General features: G+C 40.8%; 1 protein-coding gene across 1 annotated transcript in view; it reads left to right on the forward strand.

Annotated features, from left to right (window-relative positions):
* The window catches only part of SMUG1 (single-strand-selective monofunctional uracil-DNA glycosylase 1), a gene marked incomplete in the record, with an annotated part of 24,707 nt that extends 14,371 nt beyond the window's left edge, over window positions 1–10,336 (forward strand). The window contains 1 exon segment of the mRNA XM_077483797.1: window positions 2,114–10,336. Coding sequence (XP_077339923.1) covers window positions 2,114–2,639 — 526 coding nt within the window.
* Between the last annotated feature and the right edge of the window lie 13,062 nt (window positions 10,337–23,398).

Consider the following 23,398-nt stretch of genomic DNA (forward strand, 5'->3'; position numbering starts at 1 on the left):
GTAAGAAATAAGACTGAGGGACCAAGTGGTAACACCATCTACTGAATGGGGGCTCTACACTTTCACACCATTTAGCCTAGAGGAAGCACCATTCCACTGTTGCTCCTGTTTGCGAAGCATCATGTGGATCTCTGGTATGTTTCCACTGCTCACCTACAACAAACAAATCCAGTAGTCTGCGGCTGCCTAAAACCCTCAGCTCCCTGGGTTTGTTAGCACTTTGCTTCCCATTTAGTTGCATTACCACTTCATGGATGCAAACTGTCTTCACTAAGAACCAGAGGGGACAGTCCCTGCTGCCATGGCTAACTTTAGCCAATACTCCCTTAGCAGTTATGGGGCATTTACTTCCTCAGAAGGAACCAGCATCTGGAATCTGGGACACCTGTTATAAGGTCGTCATCATCACCAGAGTCTTTCTTAGTTCCATCAGGCAAGCATATATCCACAGGGAAATCCCTGTCAACTCAGGACTTTTTGACAATAGGTTGTTGCTGCGACTGCCCGCAGAGACTTTAAGTGACTATCTCTGACCCACTGAAACCCATAGATCAGGCTGGGCCTTTGGTTCTCTGTCACCATCTCTGACTCAGGTTCAGTGTTCCAGCAGTATATATAAGAGACGGTTTGTTTTTGAAGCACTGCTGTCACCTCAGATGTAAAGGGGTTTGTTTCAAACTGTATTGCTACAGTGCATTCTACCTTGCATTGGGAGGATCAGCCTGCTTTTCAGGCTTTGGACTTTTTAGAGCTCTTACAGCTGCAAAGACCTTTTCTTTACTTCTGCTATCTGAGATTTCCTCATGTGGACTGGAAACAACCTGAAGGTTCCTGGGCCCCACCTGGGAATGTGTCTGAACTTTTCCCTTTTTGAGGGGGCATTTGTAGATCGGTGGTCTTTTCCCACCAAGGATACACCAGTGGCCCACCTTAACAGGGTTACCACTAGTTTGGTTAGGGGAATATTTGAGATTCACCTACAGGCAGCTACAGTCCTCCTTTAAAATTCAGTTTGAATTGACTGGTCTTGCCCTCTATCCCATTTTGGTGATAACATTAAAGGATAAATTCACCTTTTCGGGCAGAATTCCACTTTACGTAATTAACCAAAGTGTTTTCCAATGCCATTTCTAGTCCAGCTATCTTAATGTGCTCCTCTCTCACTTGCCTCATCCTCAAGTTTTAAAATCTTGTCCGTTTATTTTTAAAATGATTTTAAGATTCCATCACTTCCTGTAGATTGTCTCTCAGAATTCACTTCCTGTGGGTCATCCCCCCAGAAGCCTTCACTTCCTTTTTGCGTCACAGAAGAGGGTGTGATAGGGTGTGTTCACGACTCTGGACCACACCCCCTCATTAAAATACTATCTTCCAACCATTTCTTATACAAATTGATTGTACAATCTCCGACAACCCCACCCTGCAAAAACTAATTTCAGGGAGGCGGCAATCACTTTTTATATATAAAAAAAATATATAAAAATTATTATTATTTTTTTTTCAGTGCTTCTGGGGAAGCGGGTTTGTATTTGCATTTAATGAGTGAAATAAGTATTTGATCCCCTATCAATCGGCAAGATTTCTGGCTCCCAGGTGTCTTCTATACAGGTAACGAATTGAGATTAGGAGCACTCTCTTAAAGGGAGTGCTCCTAATCTAAGCTTGTTACCTGTATGAAAGACACCTGGGAGCCAGAAATCTTGCTGATTGATAGGGGATCAATCAGATTCCAATCTCTCCACCATGGTGAAGACTGAAGAGCTGTCCAAGGATGTCAGGGACAAGACTTTAGACCGACACAAGGCTGGAATAGGCAACAAGACCATCGCAAAGCAGCTTAGTGAAATGGTGACGTGATTTCCCACACCTGAAAACACGTTGCATTTTCAGATGCATTCGTGTGCTATTAAGCATGTTTTAGCCTTGGGTGTGGGAATGCTGTCCTCCACTTGCAACAGTGTTAACCTAGCAATGCTCCTTGTTGTTTTTGTAAATATTGTATGGTTTGGTTATGAAATGTCATATTTACAAACACTGCAACAGTAAATTTTATTTTATTCTTGAAGTCTAGCAGACAGCAAAAATTAACTTTCTTTTTTTTTTTTACTTCTCAGGTTCCTTTTGGGGAAGTTAAACATGTGCGTGACTGGCTTCAAATTGAGGGCCATGTTTATAAGCCTGAAATTGAGCATCCAAAAAGGCCCATTCGTGGGTTTGAATGTCCCCATAGTGAAGTCAGTGGTGCTCGTTTTTGGGGTCTTTTCAAATCTCTTTGTGGGCAGCCTGAACACTTTTTCCAGCATTGCTATGTCCACAACCATTGCCCTCTCATATTCATGAACCAGGCGGGGAAAAACCTGACCCCAATGGATCTTCCTAAAGCTCAGAGAGATGTACTTCTGGATATCTGTGATGAAGCCTTATGCCAAGCTGTCAAGGCACTTGGGGTTAAGTTGGTGGTTGGAGTGGGCAAGTTTTCTGAGCAGCGTGCCAGAAAGGCTCTGGCTGGGGAGGGATCAGATGTTACAGTGACGGGTATAATGCACCCATCACCCAGGAACCCTCAGGCCAATAAAGGTTGGGACGTCTTGGTAAGGACACAGCTCCAGGACCTGGGAGTTTTGTCACTGTTTGTCTGACTGACAGAAGGACCTGTATTTTACAATTAGACTACATGGTTACCGATACACTACATCAATAACTACATTTGCTTCATTGTTTGTACCACACTATGCCTTGTTCAAATGTCAACACTCATATGAACGATGCAGCAAAATGGAACGGACTGTATTAATGGATTATATATGTAAAACACTTATATCCACTGTAGAATTTAGTAAACTGTTTAAAAAAAAAAAAGCTATAATCCTTTTAAACGTAACAAAGAACATTTCCTAAAATGATTGCTAAGCTGCCGCTGCACTTCCAGTTGAAGACAGCCTTTCGAAAATGTCAGTTGTGCAGGATTGCCAAGTGGTGCTGGAACGCATCGAAGGACAGATGGAGCATTCATACAATTAAGTATTCTTGTCTGACCTTCACATGTCGTGTAAAACAAATCCCCAAGAATCACACCTGTGGGTTTATGGCCATATTTTGATTATGTAGATGATATCAGCTACTTTATCTCACAATTTTGCTATTCCCTACTGGTGAATATCCAGAATCGGTGTAATGAATGTAGGAAAAAAAAGTCTTCTTTATTTTCCCTATTCAGTCACTGTTAATCCTAGGCCTTCTTTAAGAAAACAGAATAGTTTGTAGCTGATACTTCTAGATAAAGAATGAGTAGTATTGTCTCAATGAACATTAACATACTTTGTTTCTTATGTCTTTGCACAGTAGCAATGTAGCAGTTTCCTCATCCTGTGACATCAGTCATGTTACAGACTACATTTTACTGCTTTTTTTGTTTCAACGTACAAAATAAGAGCCAACCTGTGATAGGTACATTTTATATGGAAGATTATCCTTCCACTAGCGTAAGATGTCGTCTAAAGATGAAATGAAGTTGCATATCATCAGTGCTTGACGTATCCAAGGACCAAGGAGTTTGCCATTAAGGACTTGTTAGTGGAGACTTGAAACCATTCCTTCCATTCCCCTGTGCCCAACTGTGCACCCAGTTTTTGACTGCTTTGTGTCACTGTATATGCAAGAAATATAGTTCTTGTCCTCTCTTGCATTATGAGTAAGAACAGTAAGCTTTACTGTTCATGCAACTTTTTTTTTGCAGAGGCAGACTTTTACAGACCGTTTATATCTATATCCTGCCCAGTCATCTGTTGATGTCCCTGGCTTGTTTCTAGTCTGTGCCGGCCACTGACTAATGAGCTTTTCCACACTGTTGGTTGGCATAGCAGATTACTACAGACTTCCAGCCTCTACAGTACAGATCTGCAGTGCAAAAATATGTACACTCTGCTAGACAGAAAAAGGACACCTATGTTTACAGACTGCACTTTTTTTGAAAGTTTTTTTTCTTCTTCCGTTTAACCTTTAAAATGCAGTAGTGTTAAAAATGATCTGTAGATCAAACATTTTTAAATATTTTTTTTTTTTTAGAATGCAACTGATATTGTGAATAGTGTGTATGTGTGTTTTTTTTTTTTTAAGTCATCCTCAATGGTTTCTGAAAAGCCTTCTGTGAATCCCATGGTGACAAGGATGTATATGAAGGAATGATGTTGGCCAAAGGAGATTTTGTACCTTATTTAGAAGATCTTATCAACAAGAAGGTGTTGTAGGAAAATGGATTTTGTTCCATTTAAGATGTAGGGTAAACAGTGAATGACCTGGGTTCATTGCCATTACAGTGGAAAACTGTAGAGAAAATTAAACATTTGCATTTAATGAATGACTGTGTTGCTGTTCAACTATGTGAGAACTCATACAAGAAAAACAGTCATATTTGCATAGTGAAACATTAGAATGAATGTTCATGAATAAGGTAACACTTGTTCACTTTGAATATCCAATCATACTACCATAGCAAACATCCTGTGCTTTTTTTTTTTTTTTTTCCGTTTTAAGGGGAGCACTAGTGAGTATTATACTAAATAATGCCAATGACACTCTTCCCCCCCCCCTTTTCTCTTAATCAGTTGTCCATATGTCTAACATTGAACAAGCCTCCAGAAAAAAAGTCAAGGTAACATGACCAGTCCATTCTTTTATTCCTTAAATGGTGGCATTCTAGAGAGGAATGCATTGAACAAGGGACTTCATGTCCCATATCGCTGTGCTCCTCCAGCAGTAAGGGACGTGTGACAAGTATATGTTTTGGCTTAGTAAGAGACCCATAAGTATGTGTCTTGCTACTTACAACACCCATCACAGTATCAGATACAGAAGATAGAGGTGCCAGTCAATGTGGGTGGCTAGCAAGGAAGCCTAATCTGACCACCTGCTCTGTGCAAGGATTTTGCACAGACTGGCCCCTGATCCTCCTTTTCTGGGGTCCCCCGGCGGTGCTCCTGGTTTCTCCTCTTCGAGTGGACTTTTATGGGAAAAAAAATCACCAGCGGATAAAAAAAAAATACCTGAGTTATTGCTGCTGATGGGGTGTGTGTGTGTGTGTGTGTGTGTGTATATAATATAATATATACACACACACACAATGTATGTGTAATATAATATACATGGATTGCGGTGTAATGAACCAGAATGAGGCATTGAAAAGATAGGCGGCAGAGACAGGATACGGGCGTGCGACGCTGACTGTCACAGAACCTGAAGTTGAATAAAAGCAAACAGAGTTAAAGGTTAAAGTGAAGATTTCATCTGTAATAAAATGCTGGCACAATAAGGAGTTAAATAGCAGCCATGATGACCACTTATATACTATATGAGCAGTATGTATGTTGAAATTGAGTTCTGCTTTAACTTCCCTTGTATGTGATTGGATATTTAGAGTGGGTATAGGTTCACCTTATTTATTACCAATCACTTTGCAAAGTAAACCTACACTTGCTGAAATTAGTAAAGACTGTTTACCCAGCACAGTACAATCTAAAGTAAACCCAGCAGAGGGACTGACGGATATTAATGGAGCACAAGTGCAGTGATGTCGCTGCACTTTTAGTCCATTGATTACCTACTCCGGCTTCATAACAAAATGTCCGTAGCAACATACGGACCTTGGGCTAGGGCATGGGTGCTCAACCTGTGGCCCTCCAGCTGTTGCAGGACTACAAGCCCCATGATGCATTGCAAGCTGCTGACCGTTACAAGCTGGACTCCCAACGTCAGAGGAATGATGGGAGTTGTAGTTCCATAACAGCTGGAGGGCTACAGGTTGAGCACCCATGGGCTAGGGGAAGAATCTGCAGGAGCCTGTGCATTGCATCCGCAGCGCATTGATCACGGTTGCAGTGTCCTCCACTGCAGCTGTTTGCATGTATGTTTTATATCTTTATCTACAATTTTCTACACATGGGGTTATCACTATTTTCATGCAAGATTCGCACAGTTTTCCCACAATATTTATTTATATTTTTCAGTCGGAATGAAAAATGTGTAAATCTTGGGTGAATGCTGTGGCTCTTGAATACAAATTTTGATCAATTGGTCTGTAGTGTTATACTGATCCAGTGGTGCAACTGGAAATCCGTGTCACAGAAACAAAACGGAATTCCCCAATCAAAATTGCTCACATTTTGAATAGGCAGTGGTGACTAAAGCTGGATACACACTATACAATTTTCTGTAGATTTTTTTATTTTTTTTCCTCCTTCAGATTTACCAAAACCATATAATATGAGGTCCAACCTTAAAGGGGTTGCACCTTTGTGTTTTTTCACCTTAATGCATCGTAGGCATTAAGGTGAAAAAACACCTGGCAGTGACTGCCCCCCCCCCCCCCCTATTTTTACTTACCTGAGCCCTGGAACTTGACCCGACGGGGACGTGCTGTCTCTCAACCTGGGGTTCTTGGCTCTTGATTGGATAGATTTATAGCAGTGCAGCCATTGGCTCTTGCTGCTGTCAATCAAATCCAATGACGCCAGGGACGTTGCCGAGTCATAAATTTGGCAGCTGTGGATGCCGAATGATGGACATAGGAGCACACCTGTTAGGTAATCCCCTCGAGAGAGCACTTCTTAGGGGGTTATCTGATTTGGGGAGCAGCCTTTGGGGGACCCCAGAAGACGAGGTTCTGGGCCACTCTGTGCAAAACAAACTGCACAGTGGAGGTAAGTATATGTATGTTATTTTTTTTTTTTTTTTATTAACTCTTACAATCCCTTTAAAAGTTTCAGTTTGCATGCAATCAGGTAGGCCCTTGCACTACATGGTTTTTGGTAAATCTAAAGGAAATCAGAGAAAAGTTGTATAGTGTGTATGGGGCCTAAGAAAGAGAGTGTTTCCTTAACATTGTACAGCATCACCTCTGCTGGTTCACAAGCCACCGCTGTGTGGTGGGAGAGACTGTCTCACTGGAAGCAGGTGGATTTTTTAATTTTTTTTCCTGCCGTTGCCATATGCAGTTCTGTTTGACATCTTCTGTGTTAAGAAGTGATGTGCGTGGAGAAGAGACTGGAATGCTGCAAGATGAGGCGGGCGGCTTGTTAGGAGGTCTAATATATGTGTGAAAGATGCAGTGAGGCAAGGGGCACATGCAGACTGTTTTATTGTGCTAATAAAGTAGCCCATCTAGCCTCATTGCTTATTTAAACTATGCTCTTCTAATTAAAAGGAAAAAAGGATTACTGGTATGCTGAGCCCGATTCTACCTGCCAGTTTGACTTTCTCGAAATTGCAGGAGAACCTCTATGGAGACATGCAGTGTTTTATCTCGGGACCTACTAACTGTTATGTATGTATAGAAAGTCTTGTGCGTTTTTGTAAAGCAAGAAGTCAGCTTTCTATTTTTATGATGTACATTGCTGGCAGATTATTTTGATAGCTGCCTGGAAACATTGTAACGTCTTTAGGTGAATGCAGTTTATATATTGAATGCCTTATATACGTATATTGTGAAAGCTTCAGAATTAGTTATCCTTTGTACTGAAAAGTGTTATAAACCCTTAAAAGCTAACAGTATTGGGCCTCGTGTATGAAGTGTCTGAAAGGGTAGTAGCTGCTCTGCCATTGGCCACCAATCAGACTCCAGCTCTCATTTTTCTAGTGCAGATTAGAAGGACTATTCTGATTGATTGCTATAAGCAATGTATTTTTTGACACTTTCTGCTTTCACGAGGCCCCGTTCTGCTTTCATTAGTATTTTTATGTTGGATTGATGAAAATTAGTGTACTCTCAATTCTGTAGGTTATAATATAGATTTTTGCACAAAGTTGCTAGAGGTATACTAACCCTTTTTTTTTTTTTATGTCATCATATGTATCTGATGTAAATATTGAAGATGACAGTATAATCATTTAAATATTTGGTAGTTTTTTTTTTTTGTTTTTTGTTTTTTACTGTTAACATGTTACTAAAGGGAGGCATCCATGGAACAAATCCGGTACAACAAAAGATGCTCTGTTTTGGCTGTCCTCATAACTATTACACGGCGGTCTGTTCCTGTTGAATGTCTAGATCTGTCAGAGTAGGCATGTATGGCAAATTCTGTCAAAACCTGGGCTAGACTGATATGCTTGATGGAGAACTACAGAGGAAATTGAGTAATAAGCAAGCCATAAGAATAGCTGTTTTTCTGCTATGCTTTTAGATACATGGACATGTTTAGTGGGATAATAATGACCCGCATCAGATATTAGGCTGTAGTAACTTTATTTTTATTTTTTTTTGAGGACAATCCAAGGCATTGTAGACTGTGTCAGGCAAATGAATACACGCACAGATTTAACTGTTTGAAATGTGCTGGGACTTTATTGTTATACTTCAGTACAGGTACTTATTGAAAAAAATGTGAGCATTATGTTTGTGTATGTATAAATTTAAAAATATTTTTTTCTTAACTGAATTAACACACAGAAGTTATCTGGTGGAGGGGATGTCATTGTTTCCTTATCAATTCATGTTTTCTGGAGAGTATGTGCTTAGAGAATATTGTTAAATCTCAATTCTGGGAACTACAAATAATAAAAAAAAAAATGACCTTTTGCACTGGGACGTCCAAGCAATGCAATAGTAATTGAGCTTTTAACTTTATGGGATGAAGACTAGGCTGTAATTCTTGCCTTACTCCAGCATTCACTCCCTTTATCTGAACAACTGGTCATCCGAAGCCTCTTCTCTAATGCTGGCCATAGACTGTTTGAGGCTGGGTTCACATGTGTGCGGCCACCGTTCACAGCATGGAGTCAAGTACGTCCCTGTTCACCAGTTCAGGTGTGATTCAGGTCCGAATTTTTGCCTGAATTCACACCTGAACCGGTCCCAAAGACGCACAGGACCCTTCTTTAATCCAGGCCGCAGTCACCCTAGACCTGTGTGAACCGACTCCATTGAGAGCCGGTCACACTCGCCTGTTATGGGAATCGGATTCAGGAAAATCTGCATCCAGTTTGCATATATGTGAATCCAGCCTAAATCTCAGCCGGTTCAGCAGAGAACCATGTATGAGCAGGCTGATCAGATTTTACATGTGGTTACTTCTAGCAGCTATTCTAGCCGCTAGCAGTAATCGATTTGTTCTCCCGGTAGGGACGGCTTACCACACTGGGAGAAAATGATAGCTCCACGGGATTCCCCCTTAAACACCCTTAAGGTATTAACATTTTAATAATCATCCCCTAGCGTTAACAAGCATTTAATTTTCAGAGCTCATTTACATTTGCTTCGGCTTCAACACACATTAATGACTAGTTTTCACTTGCTTCAAAACAAGGCTTTGGACAAGCTTTGTTAAAGCTCTCTAAACGCCAGTCAAAGCTTCTGTCACTAAATAAAATGGTTAGCTTACAGTCCTGTTTACACCTGTTTTTGCTTTGCTTTGGCTTTGCTTCAAAAATGATACCCCGTGTAGCTTCAGTGGAACTTCAAAGCTTCCATAGAAGTCTATGGGGAAGCTCCACCAAAGCCTCATCGGAGCACCAAGCAAAAGCAAGATGTAACAGGACTGTAAGCTAACTATTTTATTTAGTAACGGGGTCTTTGACTGGCATTCCTAGAGCTTTAACAAAGCTTGCCCGAAGCCATGTTTTGAAGCAAGTGTAAACCAGCCCTTACTGTGTGGGGATGGTTTTTGGTCATTTTCAGATTTGGGCTTTAAAATACTATTTGCCTGGCTGTCATGTTGATCCATTGGCTACAGTGTTTTTACTAACCCAAGGCAAGTATGCAGGTTTGGAGTGCTGAAGCCACTGGCTACATACTTTCTTTTGGTTAGGGTTTTTGATTTCAGAGGCAACTAGTAATTAGATGAAACGGCCTATAGGGCAATAAACATGCACACTGTGTTCACATTCATGATTATGGCAATGGAGATACTAAGACAGCCCAAGTGCTTGCTAAATCCTGGAGGAATCTGTATTGGTTGGTTAAAATATTTATTACAGGTAATCATTATTTCATCAAGAATCGTCAGGAGTCCACTGCAGTTTCATGATACCTATAGGACAGAATAGATCTGAATTAAATCAATTAGATTGGATGACAATCATCACATGTCTGTGGTATCTTTTTGTGATTACGTTGTGCCTGACATCAATGTATGTATGGAGAAATATGTCAGAGAAAGAAATAGGCCGGATATGACATAAAGCAGGAAATTGGTGAAGATGGCTATGGTCACTATGTGCTCTTGTATTGTAGTGTTGGGATTGCATAAAACTGTCCATTGTATATGAATTCCCATTGTAGTAGGTACAGCTATGTAAACACAGTTTAAAACCATGTTGTGCTTAAATAAACTCAATCTTACCGCTACATGTTTTTATCTGGTCAATAAATTGGTGCAGTTCTTTTGTTGTCTCTGGCTATATATTTTTTGGCCTCCACAATGAATGCAAAGTGGAAGAAAAGCCTAACAATAACTATTCTTAATGTTTCATCCCCATCCTCCTACCTATCCTCTCTAATCTGTGTTAAAAATAGCTGTGTACTTGCCTATTTTCAATCTGGTGCTGTCACATGACCTGAACTGTGAAGGGGAGCGCTCAACAATGGCTGTGAATTCCAGGAGCCATGACTTCACCCATATGCTCTCATGACCCAGCTGTTGATGGCACTACTTCATTGCCCTGCAGCAGCTGTTCACTTACACAGGGGAGCCAGAGCTGCAGGATTACATGACCAAAGTGGTTTAGAAATAGGTAAGTACACACATACTTTTTATATACAGGTTAGGTGGGCAGGGAGCCTGTGACTGTCAGGGCAAATTCACACATACAACCCCCTAATTTGCAAAGTGGCCTGGGTGATTTACTGTTCTGCCCGCTCTGTGTTGGCGGTGTTCTGCCAAAAACTGTCCCCCCATCGAATAGTGTCCGCTCCATACTGCGCAGAGCTTGCACAGTACAGAGGACAAGGACACTCCGAAAGTCTCCAAAGATGGACGGCGCCTTGTTCATGTCCATGTATAAGCCCCACCATCCAAGTGGACATACAGTAGCACTTGGTAACAGGGCCCCTTGCGGGCTTGCTTGGCTCGCCACGCTTCGGGCACGGCCTCGCTTCGCGCGGCAATTTTTTGCTCTAACTCTGTCCACTTGGATGGTGGGGCTTGAACCTGGACTCAGTGCGCAGGCGCCGTTCATCTTTGGAGACCTTCGGTGTCTCCTTGCCCTCCGTACTGCGCAAGTGGTACAGGGCAGACACTATCCGATGGGGGACAGTATTCAACACACTGGCTGTGCTGGGGGGCAGTGTGGGTGCATGATTCAGCCTTTTTTTTTTTTTTTGTTTCGAAGGAGCTTTTTTTTGAAGTGTACAAAACGTACACTTCATTGACTGCAATGTCCAGCAGTGTGAAGTGCTGTACTCCCTGACATTGCAGTGTGATTTGGCCTGGTGCGCTTTAATAAAATGTAGCATGCCTGCATTTTATCGCAGCACAGCGTTGGGTTGGGTTGCATTGTGAATGGGAGAAAATTGTTTGCTGTTTGTCCCTGTGGTGACAGATGTTTACACTGGTAAAACATCTGTCACTGGCTCACTGCTCTGCCCCTCCAGCGCTGAGCTATTGAGGAGGCAGGAGTGGCTGGCTCAGGCTCTCAGCAGGTCGCTGAGAGGCTGATCCAGCTGCCAGTCTAGGCATCCGAGTGGATCCTGAGCATATGGTCGGGATCTTTTCAGAGCCTGGACTGGCTCTGTGACGTCTGTTGACAGTGAGCTTTAGTCTGATGTCAGCTGAAAACGGGTCACAGGAGTGCAGAATAAACGGCACTCCTGTGATACCCAAGAGAAGAATAGCCAAAATTGCTTTGGAAGTACTTCTCCTTTTACAGAAAAAAAATAACCAAAGGTGAATATGGACTTTAAATTGGTAGCCATCAGTAGACCCAAATGGAAAACCAGAGCACTCAATTGAATAAAAATACATTTATATAATCATGTTAAAACCATATTATAAAAATGAACATGGAAAAAATATTCCAATGTAAATACATGGTATAGTCCCAAAGGTGTGTCCTGAACTCAGGAAAACCTTTGGGTGTACCTATGAATATGATGGACTCTGTGGTAGGTCTGGAAAGAAGGTACTACATATCGGGTTCCGCATCAAGGTACAAAGGGATTACTACATGTTTTGCGGCTACAGCTTCCTCAGGAGATCCTATTGGTACTAGGAAATATAATATATATATATATATATTACAATATGCCCATACATATATTCAGAGATACTTAATACATCAATATGGAAAATTAAGTATATGCTACTTGAAGGACAGAAAAGATGAAAAAATAAATAAAATGTATACTTATAATATTTGTTGAGTGCTAAAAAAAAAAAACCCACACAAAAAAGCTTACCCAGATTGCAATTGGAAAACATGGAAAGCCCGGCCAGGAACCACAGGGAGAGGCAAAGGAACAGTGCACAGGTGACCCCCAATGAGTCCATAGGGTGTATTTCAGCTGCAAGAGGGAACTTGCCAAAAAGGTGAGAGCATACACCCAACAAATAATTTATGAAAAAAACATAGGTAGCAAAAAAGGGGAAAGGGATATCTATAGACAGTGTTAGCTAGTCTATAGTGTAGGTCGTGATGGGGATACAGACACTATTATCTAATGCACATATGTACAAAATAGTAGATAGGTGTATATTCATATTTGCCTTCTGTGTCTAATGCACCTACCATGCACAAAATTTATCCAGAGGAGCGTATCCGATAAATCAAGACTTGGAGAGGTGTAAGATGTCATTTAAGATATTCTCATGCCAAAATTAATGAATGGAGAATCTCCAAAAAGTCATATGTATACTATGGGTATAAATGTAGAGTGTGCAAATTAACACAAACTCCCCCAAATACAGTAAGAGACAGGAGAGGATATCTCAATCTAGAAGAGAGTTCAAAGAAAAAGTGTGAGCGGGTATGTCTCTGGGCATGTACTTCTCTGTTAATAAACACATATGGGTGAATGAACGTATGCAAAATTTGGGAACCTAATATATGATTTCTATAAAAACATTTTGTTTTCTGTATTGTTTGAGAAATTACCTAAACTATGGAGATTAGATGAATCATTAATGGTTTTCCTATGGGACCCTATCTGTGTGTGCACTCTTAGCTCCTGATCAGACATACAGGTGAAAGATAATTTTATAACTGTAAAAGCTGATCTCCAGGAAAATAGTAAAACGTAATTTAATGTGGTTATGTATTTGTTAAAAAAAAGCACTGTATTAAAAAAAGAAAAAAAAAAAACGACCTTAAAGAATATTTTTTTTAAAATATTAGTCACCTGCTATCTCCAGCACAACAGGGCTTGGACTAGGAAAGGTAGGTGAATCTTTTATTATTTAGCACAAGCATTTATATAGTGCTGACAATTTACAGTGTTTCACATATAGTACATTCTCATCAGACCCTGCCCACAGGGAGCTTACTACCTAAGGGTCCTATCTCATACTTGCGTGCACACACATACTAGGGCCAATTTAGATAGGAGCTGGCATGGATATTCATTTTCATATTGGGATGTTTACATTCCTTCTGACAGCAATAAAAGTGATCCAAAAAAAAAATTAAAGTGGCCCATCTCTCCTTGCTCAAGCTCAGAAGTGACGCATACGTAAGTTGCGACCACAAATGTAAACAGTGTTTAAACCACACAGTGAGGTATCGCCACAATCATTAGAGTGAGAGCAATAATTCTTGAACAAGACCTTCTCTGTAACTCTAAACTGGTAAACTGTAGACATTTTTAAAACGTCACCTATGGAAATTTTGTAAGTACAGACGTTTGTCGCTATTCCACGAGTGTGCGCAATTTTAAAGCATATCATGGGGGGACTGTGTAATGTAAAGGGGTCCAGATTATTATCTTCATTTATTAGCAGGTGAATGGGGCCCTAAATGTGTTCACATGCATTGAATCTGGCCCTTAAGTGGAAAAAGGTTGCTGACCCTTGTTCTAAAGGTATGCTGTGGTATCTGCCACCAAGCTGTCAGTAGTCATTTTTTAGGTCCTGTAAGTTGTGAGGTGAGGCCTCCATGGATCAGATGTGTTTTTCCAGAACATCCCATATATACTAGATTGGACTGAGCTGGAAAATTTAGAGGCCACATGACACCTCAAATTCATTGCTGTGTTTCTCTAATTATTCCTGAACCATTTGTGCAGTGTGGCAGGGCATTTATCCTGCTGAAAGAGGCCACTGCTATCAGGGAATGCCATTTCCATGAAGGGGTGTACTTGGGCCGCAACAATGTTTAGGTAGGTGGTATGTGTCAAGCAAAATCCACATGAATGGCAGGACCCAAAGTTTCCCAGCAAAAAACATTGCCCAAAGCATCACACTGTCTCTGCCAGCTTATCGCATCCTGGTGCCATCTCTTCCCCAGGTACACGCACCCTTCCATCCACACGATGTAAAAGGACGCGTGATTCATCAGACCAGGCCACCTTCCATTGCTCCGTGATCTAGTTCTGATGCTCAAGTGCCCATCGTAGGCACTTTTGTCTATGGACACAGGTCAGCATGGGCTGAAATGTCCATTTTTTTTTTTTTTTGCTTTCTTCACATCTTCTTCAGGGACAACATGCTTACTTGCTGTCCAATGTATCTCAAGTGTCAGATACCATTGTAACAAGATAATCAATGTTATTCAGTTAACCTGTAAGCTGTCATAAAGGTATGGCTGATTGGTGTATTTTAACTATGTATTTAGCTGTTTGCCTGGAGTTCTGCTTTAATTGATAATTAGTATATTGAGAACTTCTGGTTGTCTTTCAAAAGTGCTGCAGTATTCACCTCGTAACCTAATAAAACTTATGACCGGTTGTGTTTGTAATAACTCGGCCTGCCATATGAGACTGGGATATTAGATATACTAGATTTGTTACAGTTAAATACATTCTATATGATATAATTGCTTGGAGATTTGTGGTGTCCCTACTTTCTGCACACATTATGTAATGTCACTCTAATGTAGTTAGTATAAATTGCATTTGTGGTTATTTAACCCATTTTTTTGTGTTTTCTGTTCCCTCCACTCAGTTCTATTGCTAAGTGAGAGTTCCATTGAATGGTTTTGAGGAGACTTTATGGGATCAGCAGTTGCTAGACTCAGACCCAGAGTAGAACTAGAATTATACATTTCACAGCAATTTCAAAGCGCTGTTCCACACTGAGAGGTTAATTCACTAAGAGATAAATACAGCATGAATTTTTTTTGTTAAAATAACTCATGCGGTATTAATCTCAAAAGTAGCAAATTCACGAAAGAATATGCGTTAATTACCGAATGCATTAAATATTTGTTTTGTAATATTTATCGCTTAAATCTAGAGTTATTGTTGGAGTTATTTTTTGCAATTCCCTTTTTCTTTTTTTTTTTACATGCTAACACTGCACCGGAGGAAGATAGTGAAAACATGCTAAATGATCTCCCTTTTGTGAAATGTTACAATATATTTTTATTCCTGAGCTTGGGGCAGAACATTTCAACACTGAGACATTGTATACTTTTAGGCCTCATGCACACTGGACTTTTTACAGCTGCTGTTCTTGGCTTCAGGCAATTTATTTTTGCAGCCAATAGACTCCCCAGTGTGTTATCCTATGTGTCCATAAACACATTGGCCTTTTTTGGCAGGAGCATTTTCTGGATGGAAAAAAAAAACAGATCTAGTGGGTTTAAGGCCTCATGCACACTGGACGTTAATACATGGCCAGTAGCATGTTAGCGTTAGAAAGCTGTAGCTGTACAATGAGTTTTGCAGTAGTGTTTTTTAGCTATAAAGTTTTTTGCTTTTTTTTTTTTTTTTATTATTTTTAGCAAAACTATACTCCCACAAAAGCTTATGGCTCAAAAACGCAGTGTTTTTTTTTTAAACCGTTTTTAAGCTTTTATCGTTAAGAGAAGTTTTTCAGCTGTAAAAATGCTCTAACTCAGATACGCGCTCAAAAACGCGTCTATTCGGCATTTATCAGTGTTTTTGAGCCACAAGCTTTTGTGGAAGTATAATTTTGCTAAAAATACATTTAAAAAATGCTTAAAAAAAGCTGCAAAACTCATTCTATAGCTTTCTAACGTCCAGTGTGCATGAGCCCTTAATAATTTATTTTGGGTACAGCAGGTACAGGGTTATAACCCCTGTCAGATATTTTTTTTCGCCATCTGTGTTCCATTGCGGAGATTTCCCTCCATTTCCTGTCCCATTGCCAAACAGGAAGTGTGGGAAAATCCCTGCAAATTTAGGAAATTCTTTGGGGACCTCCAGGTCACCAGATCTAGTGTCCCTATTGAAAGATTTGCCCTCTGTTACTTTTTGTGGGAAAAGCCAATATTTTAAATTTTCTTTACTTTCACTTTAAGGCTGGGTTCACACTGCTGCGGGGGGAGATCCGGATGTGATTCGCACCGCAAATCACATCCGATCTCCGTAGCGATGCGAGTTCAGCCATACAGATAGTATGGCTGAATTCGCAGCACTCCCGCAGCAAACTCGCACGGGACCCTTATTTTGGTCCGCAACAGAATCGGATCGCATGGGGGTTCACACCATGCGATCCGATTCCTGTGCGAGTCGGCAGATCGCACTGCGATATGCGGACGGATCTGGGGGTGTCATTAACATAACATTGACACTCCCAGCCGTCCGCATAGGGCAGTGTGAACTGCCGGCGGGAGTAATGCGATGCGGGAAAACGCCGCGGATTCGCGGCGTTCCCGCATCGCAGCGGTGTGAACCCGGCCTTAATGATAATGGTAAACTGGAAAATCCTTAATAAGAGTACAGACTGCAATAAAAACTGAAAAACTTTCTAATCCCTCTCCACTCTATGCAAAACGAATCAAAAGTTGCCTTTAGTTCTACTTTAACTTACTGGCCAGTGCAGTTTCCCTCGTTATTTTGTGCATAGCTAAAATATGGACTGCCTACTGGCAGGTGCTAAAAACTGAATGCGTGTGTTCTTTAATGAACTGACTATAACAATTTTATTTATTTTAAATTTGCGGTCTTTACCTTGCTATTTTACGTTGATAAATTTGACTCTTATGCCCCGTATACACGATCGGACATTGATCAGACATTCTGACAATAAAATCTATGGATTTTTTCCAATGGATGTTGGCTCAAACTTGTCTTGCATACACACGGTCACACAAAGTTGGTCGGAAATTGCGAACATCAAGAACGCGGTGAAGTACAACACGTATGACGAGTCGAGAAAAATTAAGTTCAATAGCCAATGTGGCTCTTCTGCTTGATTCCGAGCATGCATGGAACTTTGTACGTCGGAATTGTGTACACACGATCAGAATTTCCGACAACGGATTTTGTCTGAAAATTTGAGATCCAGATATCAAATTTTATGTGACAGAAATTACGAAGGAAAATATCCGATGGAGCCTACACATGGTTGGAATTTCTGACAAAAAGCACCCATCGAACATTTTCCATTGGAAAATCTGACCGTGTGCACGGGGCATAATGCACTGTTTCCGAAAAATTAGTCAAGTGACCTTCATGCGCAATCCTTTAGTGAATTGACCCCCATAGTCACTGCTCTTTAATTCAGCACCAGCCTTCTTCTGGACTAAATTATCAAAGTCAATTATCCCACTACTATGAGTCCAGCAAGCTTCCCTGGGCTAACAGGGAACACCATTCTCTACTTTTTATAGGAGAGCCCATTGTCAGAGTTGATAGAGGAACCATAGGGTGACAGCACTTGACACAAGACCTCATGAAAATAGGTTTGTATACATATTTTTTTTTTTAAGTTTGGGGAATGAGGCAAAAAAGGGTGATGCCACCTTGGAGTTAGGCTTTTAAAGTGGAATTCCAGCTGTGTCCTTTCCCTTCCACTGTGTGTACTCCATATCAGTCTGTGTCACATCTTACACAAAGTGAGGGACCTTCCAGCCTGTCTCCATATGACAGTGTTTTAAGTGGCTGTAAACCTCAGACATGAAATATGAACAAAGAATATCCCTCTAGAGTGTGTACTTGTCTCAATTAAGAACAATTTCAATTAAGATCAATTAAGTGTCATTTCTGCCTGCTGCTTTGTTCCTCTGCTATCGGCATGAGTTTTTCTGACACCAAGAGAAAAATGGTGATGGGGAGGGACATCCAGCAGATTGACAGCCTCAGCTCTATTCCTGTTAGCTGCGTGGAGGGGAGGGGGTGTCCCTTCCCTTCCCTCCAATTAGCTTTCACAGCTCTCCTCATTGAGTTCTGATGAGTGTCATTTCAGGTCTCTGCCCCCTTTTTCCTGAACTCTCAGACAAGCTTTATAAACTCTGCACTTTGATCAAATGAAGACAAGACTGCAGATAGATGGGTACAACTTATGTAGGAGGATTTGTTTAATCTCTGTGTATCACCTGAGGCCAATCCCTTCACTTGGTATATGTAAGGGCTTATAACCAAATTAAGCCTGAATATTGGTCACTCATGAACTGGCAGTGCAAATTCAGAGGAAATTTTGAAGGCCACCTGCTCACCCATAACCGGAAGTGCAAGGTATTTCCAATGACTACTGTTGGCAAACTGAGTGATAGAGAGCATAGGGAAGGTAATTGTTTATAGAAGAGGAAATCCATAACACAATATTTTAAACCAATCTTTCATTGATACAATGTGAACTGGATAAAACAATACAGTAACAAGCACAGGTTCTTCTTTGTCTCCCCTCCCCTGTTTCTGATGTCCTAACAAAATTATTACAATAGGGAGTGGATAGATGTGTTCACACTGAATCGTTAGCATTGCTGCAAGGCAAAAATAATGCTGCCTGCAGAGTTTGGCAACCATGGATGCTTTGCAAATGTCTCCATTCACTTCTATTGAAATACACTGTAAACATGCCTATGGCGCTTACGGTGCGTTTATGGTGCCGCCACAAAGCGTCAAAGGTCATTTCCCATTTTAGCCTTGTACAAAGAAAACGCAACATGAACACCTGTACACATGAACACATCCTAAGTGCGTATCCAGGGCTATTTTTCTTATTTTAAGCATACATGTAAAAATCTTAATTATTATACAGGATTTATATAGTGTCAACAGTTTGCGCAGCGCTTTACAACATCGGGGAAGACAGTACAATTACAATACACATCAATACAGGAGCGATCAGAGGGCCCTGCTCGTTAGACCTTAAAATCTAGAAAGGAGGGTCAAGTGGAAACAAAAGGTAATAACTGTGAGGGATGAGCCCATGGATAAAATGAAAATACAGTTGTTAGGTGTAGGTAGGGTAGGCTTCTCTGAAGGATTTTCAGGGATTGTCTAAAAGCTAATGAAGTATGAGATAAGCGGACAGTTTGGGGTAGGGCATTCCATAGGGTTGGAGAGGCTTTGGAAAAGGCCTGGAGGCGAGCATGGGAGGAGGTGACGAGGGAGCTAGAGAGCAGGAGGTCTTGAGGGGAACAAAGAGAACAAGTAGGTTAGTATTTAGAGATGGGGCTAGTGATGTAGCTGGGGGCAAAATTGTGGATGCCTTTGTACGTAGTTGCTAGTGTTTTGAATTTAATTCTTTGGCCGAGCAGAAGCCAGTGGAGGGATTGACATTTATTTTTGCCAATAAATTGACTTAAACCCTAAAACAGTATATATTTTCTGAAAGCAAAGGCCCTGTAGAATAAATAGACAATAGATGCAAATATGAATCAATATGAATTTTAGTGCAAAAACGTATAATATAATATCCATTTTTGGTTAAAGTATAAAAAGATGAGGTTTCATCAAGTAAATAAATATCAAACATTCCATGTCTTAAAATTTTGATGCCCAAAAATCTTCATAGGTGTCACTTTAAACCCCTTTACAACTCATCAGTTTAATTTTTAACTAGGAGCTAGATTTATTTTTCTCACTCTGACGTTCACTGCGATATGTCACACGTGTGGTGCGACCGTGGTTTTCATGCACGTACGCACTCTGGGCTTGCATTTGCGCAGGTGTGGGGGGCAACGGGGGTTACGGCAATTTTTTTATTATTATTTTTTAATTTTATTATAATTATTTCTAAAAAAACATTTTTCTTTTCTTTTTATTGCTTTTTACTTGATTGCGATAACAAGGGGCTAATAAACCCCTATGTAGTAGCATTGGGCAGGTGAACGGTAACATTAGGGGTCTAATAGACCCTTACTGTCTCCCCTGCCATTCACACCATCTAACCAAGCACAGATCGGGTTAGTTAGACATCACTTCCGGTTTCATTGCATCAAGGTATGGATTTGCCACAGTCTCACAGTGCTCTCCCTTAGCCAGTAATTGTGTTCTCGGGCTCCGGAAAGAGCAGGAGAACCATGGGAGGAGGCACAGCGCTGCTGGCTCTGTGAAAGTGATCAGCAGCTATGGAGATGCTGCGCAACTTTCACATTGAAGCCGGGAGCCAGCTTGTGATTAAATGTTCACTCTTTGTAGTATGTCCAATGAGCAGAACTGGATATTAAATCTACATGTATGTTAATACGCTTTTATGCTGCTTTAAAATTTAACGCAAGTGTGAAAGAGCCCTAAGAGCTAATCATTTTGAAGCACCACTTAATCCATTTTTAGTTTGAATGCAGCAGGGAAAGGCTAGCAACTTTGATTGGGACTTTTTTTTGGTATTTTTTGCTTTCTGTGCTTGCATTAAAAAGGTTTTCACTCACTTCCTATCAAAGACAAATTACACTGACACACCTTTAGCCTCTGCTGTGAGTGATCATTTGCAGGATGGGAATGGCTGCTAGACATTGATACTCTTTCCTACCCGGATATGTGAGGGATCAAAATGATCTCCTTACATGAATCCTTGATGCTTTAAACTTGGAACTACATGTGTCCCTGTGACCAATGCATCTGTAGGGATAACCCACATTGGATTTGAATTGACTACAGAATTAAGTGGGATACACACTTATATATATATATATATATATATATATATATATATATATATATATATTTGAAAGAAATTCCCATCAAGGTGTCAGCTGTATATTGAGTGCTTTTTACCATCAAGGGCCTTTTTATGGGCTAGTGCAGTGATGGCGAACCTTGGCACCCCAGATGTTTTGGAACTACATTTCCCATGATGCTCAGCTACACTACAGAGTGCATGAGCATCATGGGAAATGTAGTTCCAAAACATCTGGGGTGCCAAGGTTCACCATCACTGGGCTAGTGTGTGCTCTTCTCCATTTCCGTACATCCAACAGGTGTGATTTTCCATGGGTCCCTTTGTACCTTCTGCACACTTTCTGGATAGATCACCACCTGGAAACCACCCTGTCCCTATGTTTTAGTTGGCTCTGGTTACAAACAATCTTGCAATTTGAAGATGTCTTCATCTCCCTGAGGAAGATCAGAACAGAATACGATCAAAACGCATTGGGGTTTTCTGTGCGGTATCATCCGGTGTTGAGAAATACACTTTGTAATTCTTGCTATCTGCATATGTAACATTGACATCTCATTTTTTGAATATCATGCATACCAGAGCTCATGTAGTTTGTAATTCATGTTCCATATATATATATATATATATATATATATATATATATATATATATATTTGTACACAATAAAGAGATTTTTTTTTTTATATATTTGATGTAGTTTATTTTTTTTTTAAGCTGCCTATAGGCCCTTGTGAGCATTTTTTTTTTAAATTAAATTACAGGGAAGTTTCCTAGTGACAGCACAGAGCAATTAAATGAACAGTTTAAAAAATGAAAGGGTGGGGAAGTATTAGAACCTCTATCAAAATCATATTGCTGCCTTCATCACTTTTGGAGAATTTTCTTTACATGCTATCCTTGTGAAGGCTGGCCAGATAGTAATAAGAACCTGACAACGGTTTGCACGGTTCCCTACTCGCTATCTTTTGGCTGGGATTGGGCATCCACATAATACTTTTTTGCAATAGCTTTTCTTCACTGGTGGCTTGGAAGATTTTACTGTCATAAATGTGGACCTCTAGATTCATTGATTAACCACTTTCAGACCCACCATTTTGCTGGCTTGAGACCAGACCACTTTTTGCGATTCGGCACTGTGTCGCATTAACTGACAATTGTACGGTCGTGCGTCGTGGCTCCCAAATAAAATTGACGTCCTTTTTTCCCCACAAATAGAGCTTTCTTTTGGTGGTATTTGATCACCCCTGCGGTTTTTATTTTTTGCGCTATAAACAGAAATAGAGTGTCATTTTTTAAAAAAACGCATTATTTTTTACTTTTTGTTATAATAAATATCCTCCAAAAATATCAAAAAAAAATGTTTTTCCCTCAGTTTAGGCCGATTATATATTGTTCTACACATTTTTGGTAAATAAGCGACTATTGATTGCTTTGCGCAAAAGTTATAGCGTTTACAAAATAGGGGATAGTTTTATGGCATTTTTATAAAAAAAAAATATATATATATATTTTTTTTACTAGTAATGACGGCGATCAGCGATTTTTTTTTGTGATTGCGACATTATGGCGGACACATCGGACACTTTTGGGACCATTGTCATTTATACAGCAATCAGTGCTATACAAATGCACTGATTCCTGTGTAAATGACACTGGCAGTGAAGGGGTTAACCAGGGAGTGGCAGTGTAGGGGTTAAGTGTTCCTAGGGGCGTGTTACTAACTGTGGGGGATGTAGCTTTGTGTTAGTGAACACAGATCTCTGCTCCAATCACATGATCAGTGTCACTTGTTGCTAGGCAGAACAGGGAGATGCTGATAACAACGGCATCTCCCCGTTCAGTCTCCCCGTGAGACGATCGCGGTTATCCCGACCGGCACGTGAGAAAAAAAGAATGCTCCTTACGCTTGTGGTCATTGGGAAGATAGCTAAAAAGACTAATGGTGTCAGTGAGAACCTATCTGAGAGGCAGAAATTACTAAATTCTCAAGGAACCCCAAGGAACCTCTGGAGAAACTCTAGAGTTCCATGGAACCGTGAATGAGAAACCCTGGTGTAAGTGATATTTGGGGAAAAAACATTTTCCCCAGTTGTCTTCCAGGACAGCCCTTGACAGATGGAGTCCCTCCCATTGACACAGGAAACACATTGCCAATCGGTTCAAAAGGCGGACCTTCAGGTCCCTGGTCAGTCATTTGTGTTTCCTCCGTCGGAGGAACATGTTGCCAGGAACCAGGAGGACTACATCTCTCAGGGGCTGCCTGAAGAGTGTGAACCTGCGCTGGGGGACTGGGTCCTATCCGGCAGGTTCTCAGCTAGTCCACATTCTAAAGTTTAGGGCTCGGGTACCATCCGGCAGTGTAGGAGCAGACTCGCGCCCTTCCTCTCTCCAGTGCCGAGGTGACCAAGGTCAGGGTGGCGTTAAGTTCCCCCCGAGAGCAGTGC

The sequence above is a fragment of the Lithobates pipiens genome, unplaced genomic scaffold, assembly GCF_037356315.1.
Source record: "Lithobates pipiens isolate NorthernLeopardFrog02 unplaced genomic scaffold, aLitPip1_a1.2 Scaffold_16, whole genome shotgun sequence".
In the NCBI taxonomy this organism is placed as follows: domain Eukaryota; kingdom Metazoa; phylum Chordata; class Amphibia; order Anura; family Ranidae; genus Lithobates; species Lithobates pipiens.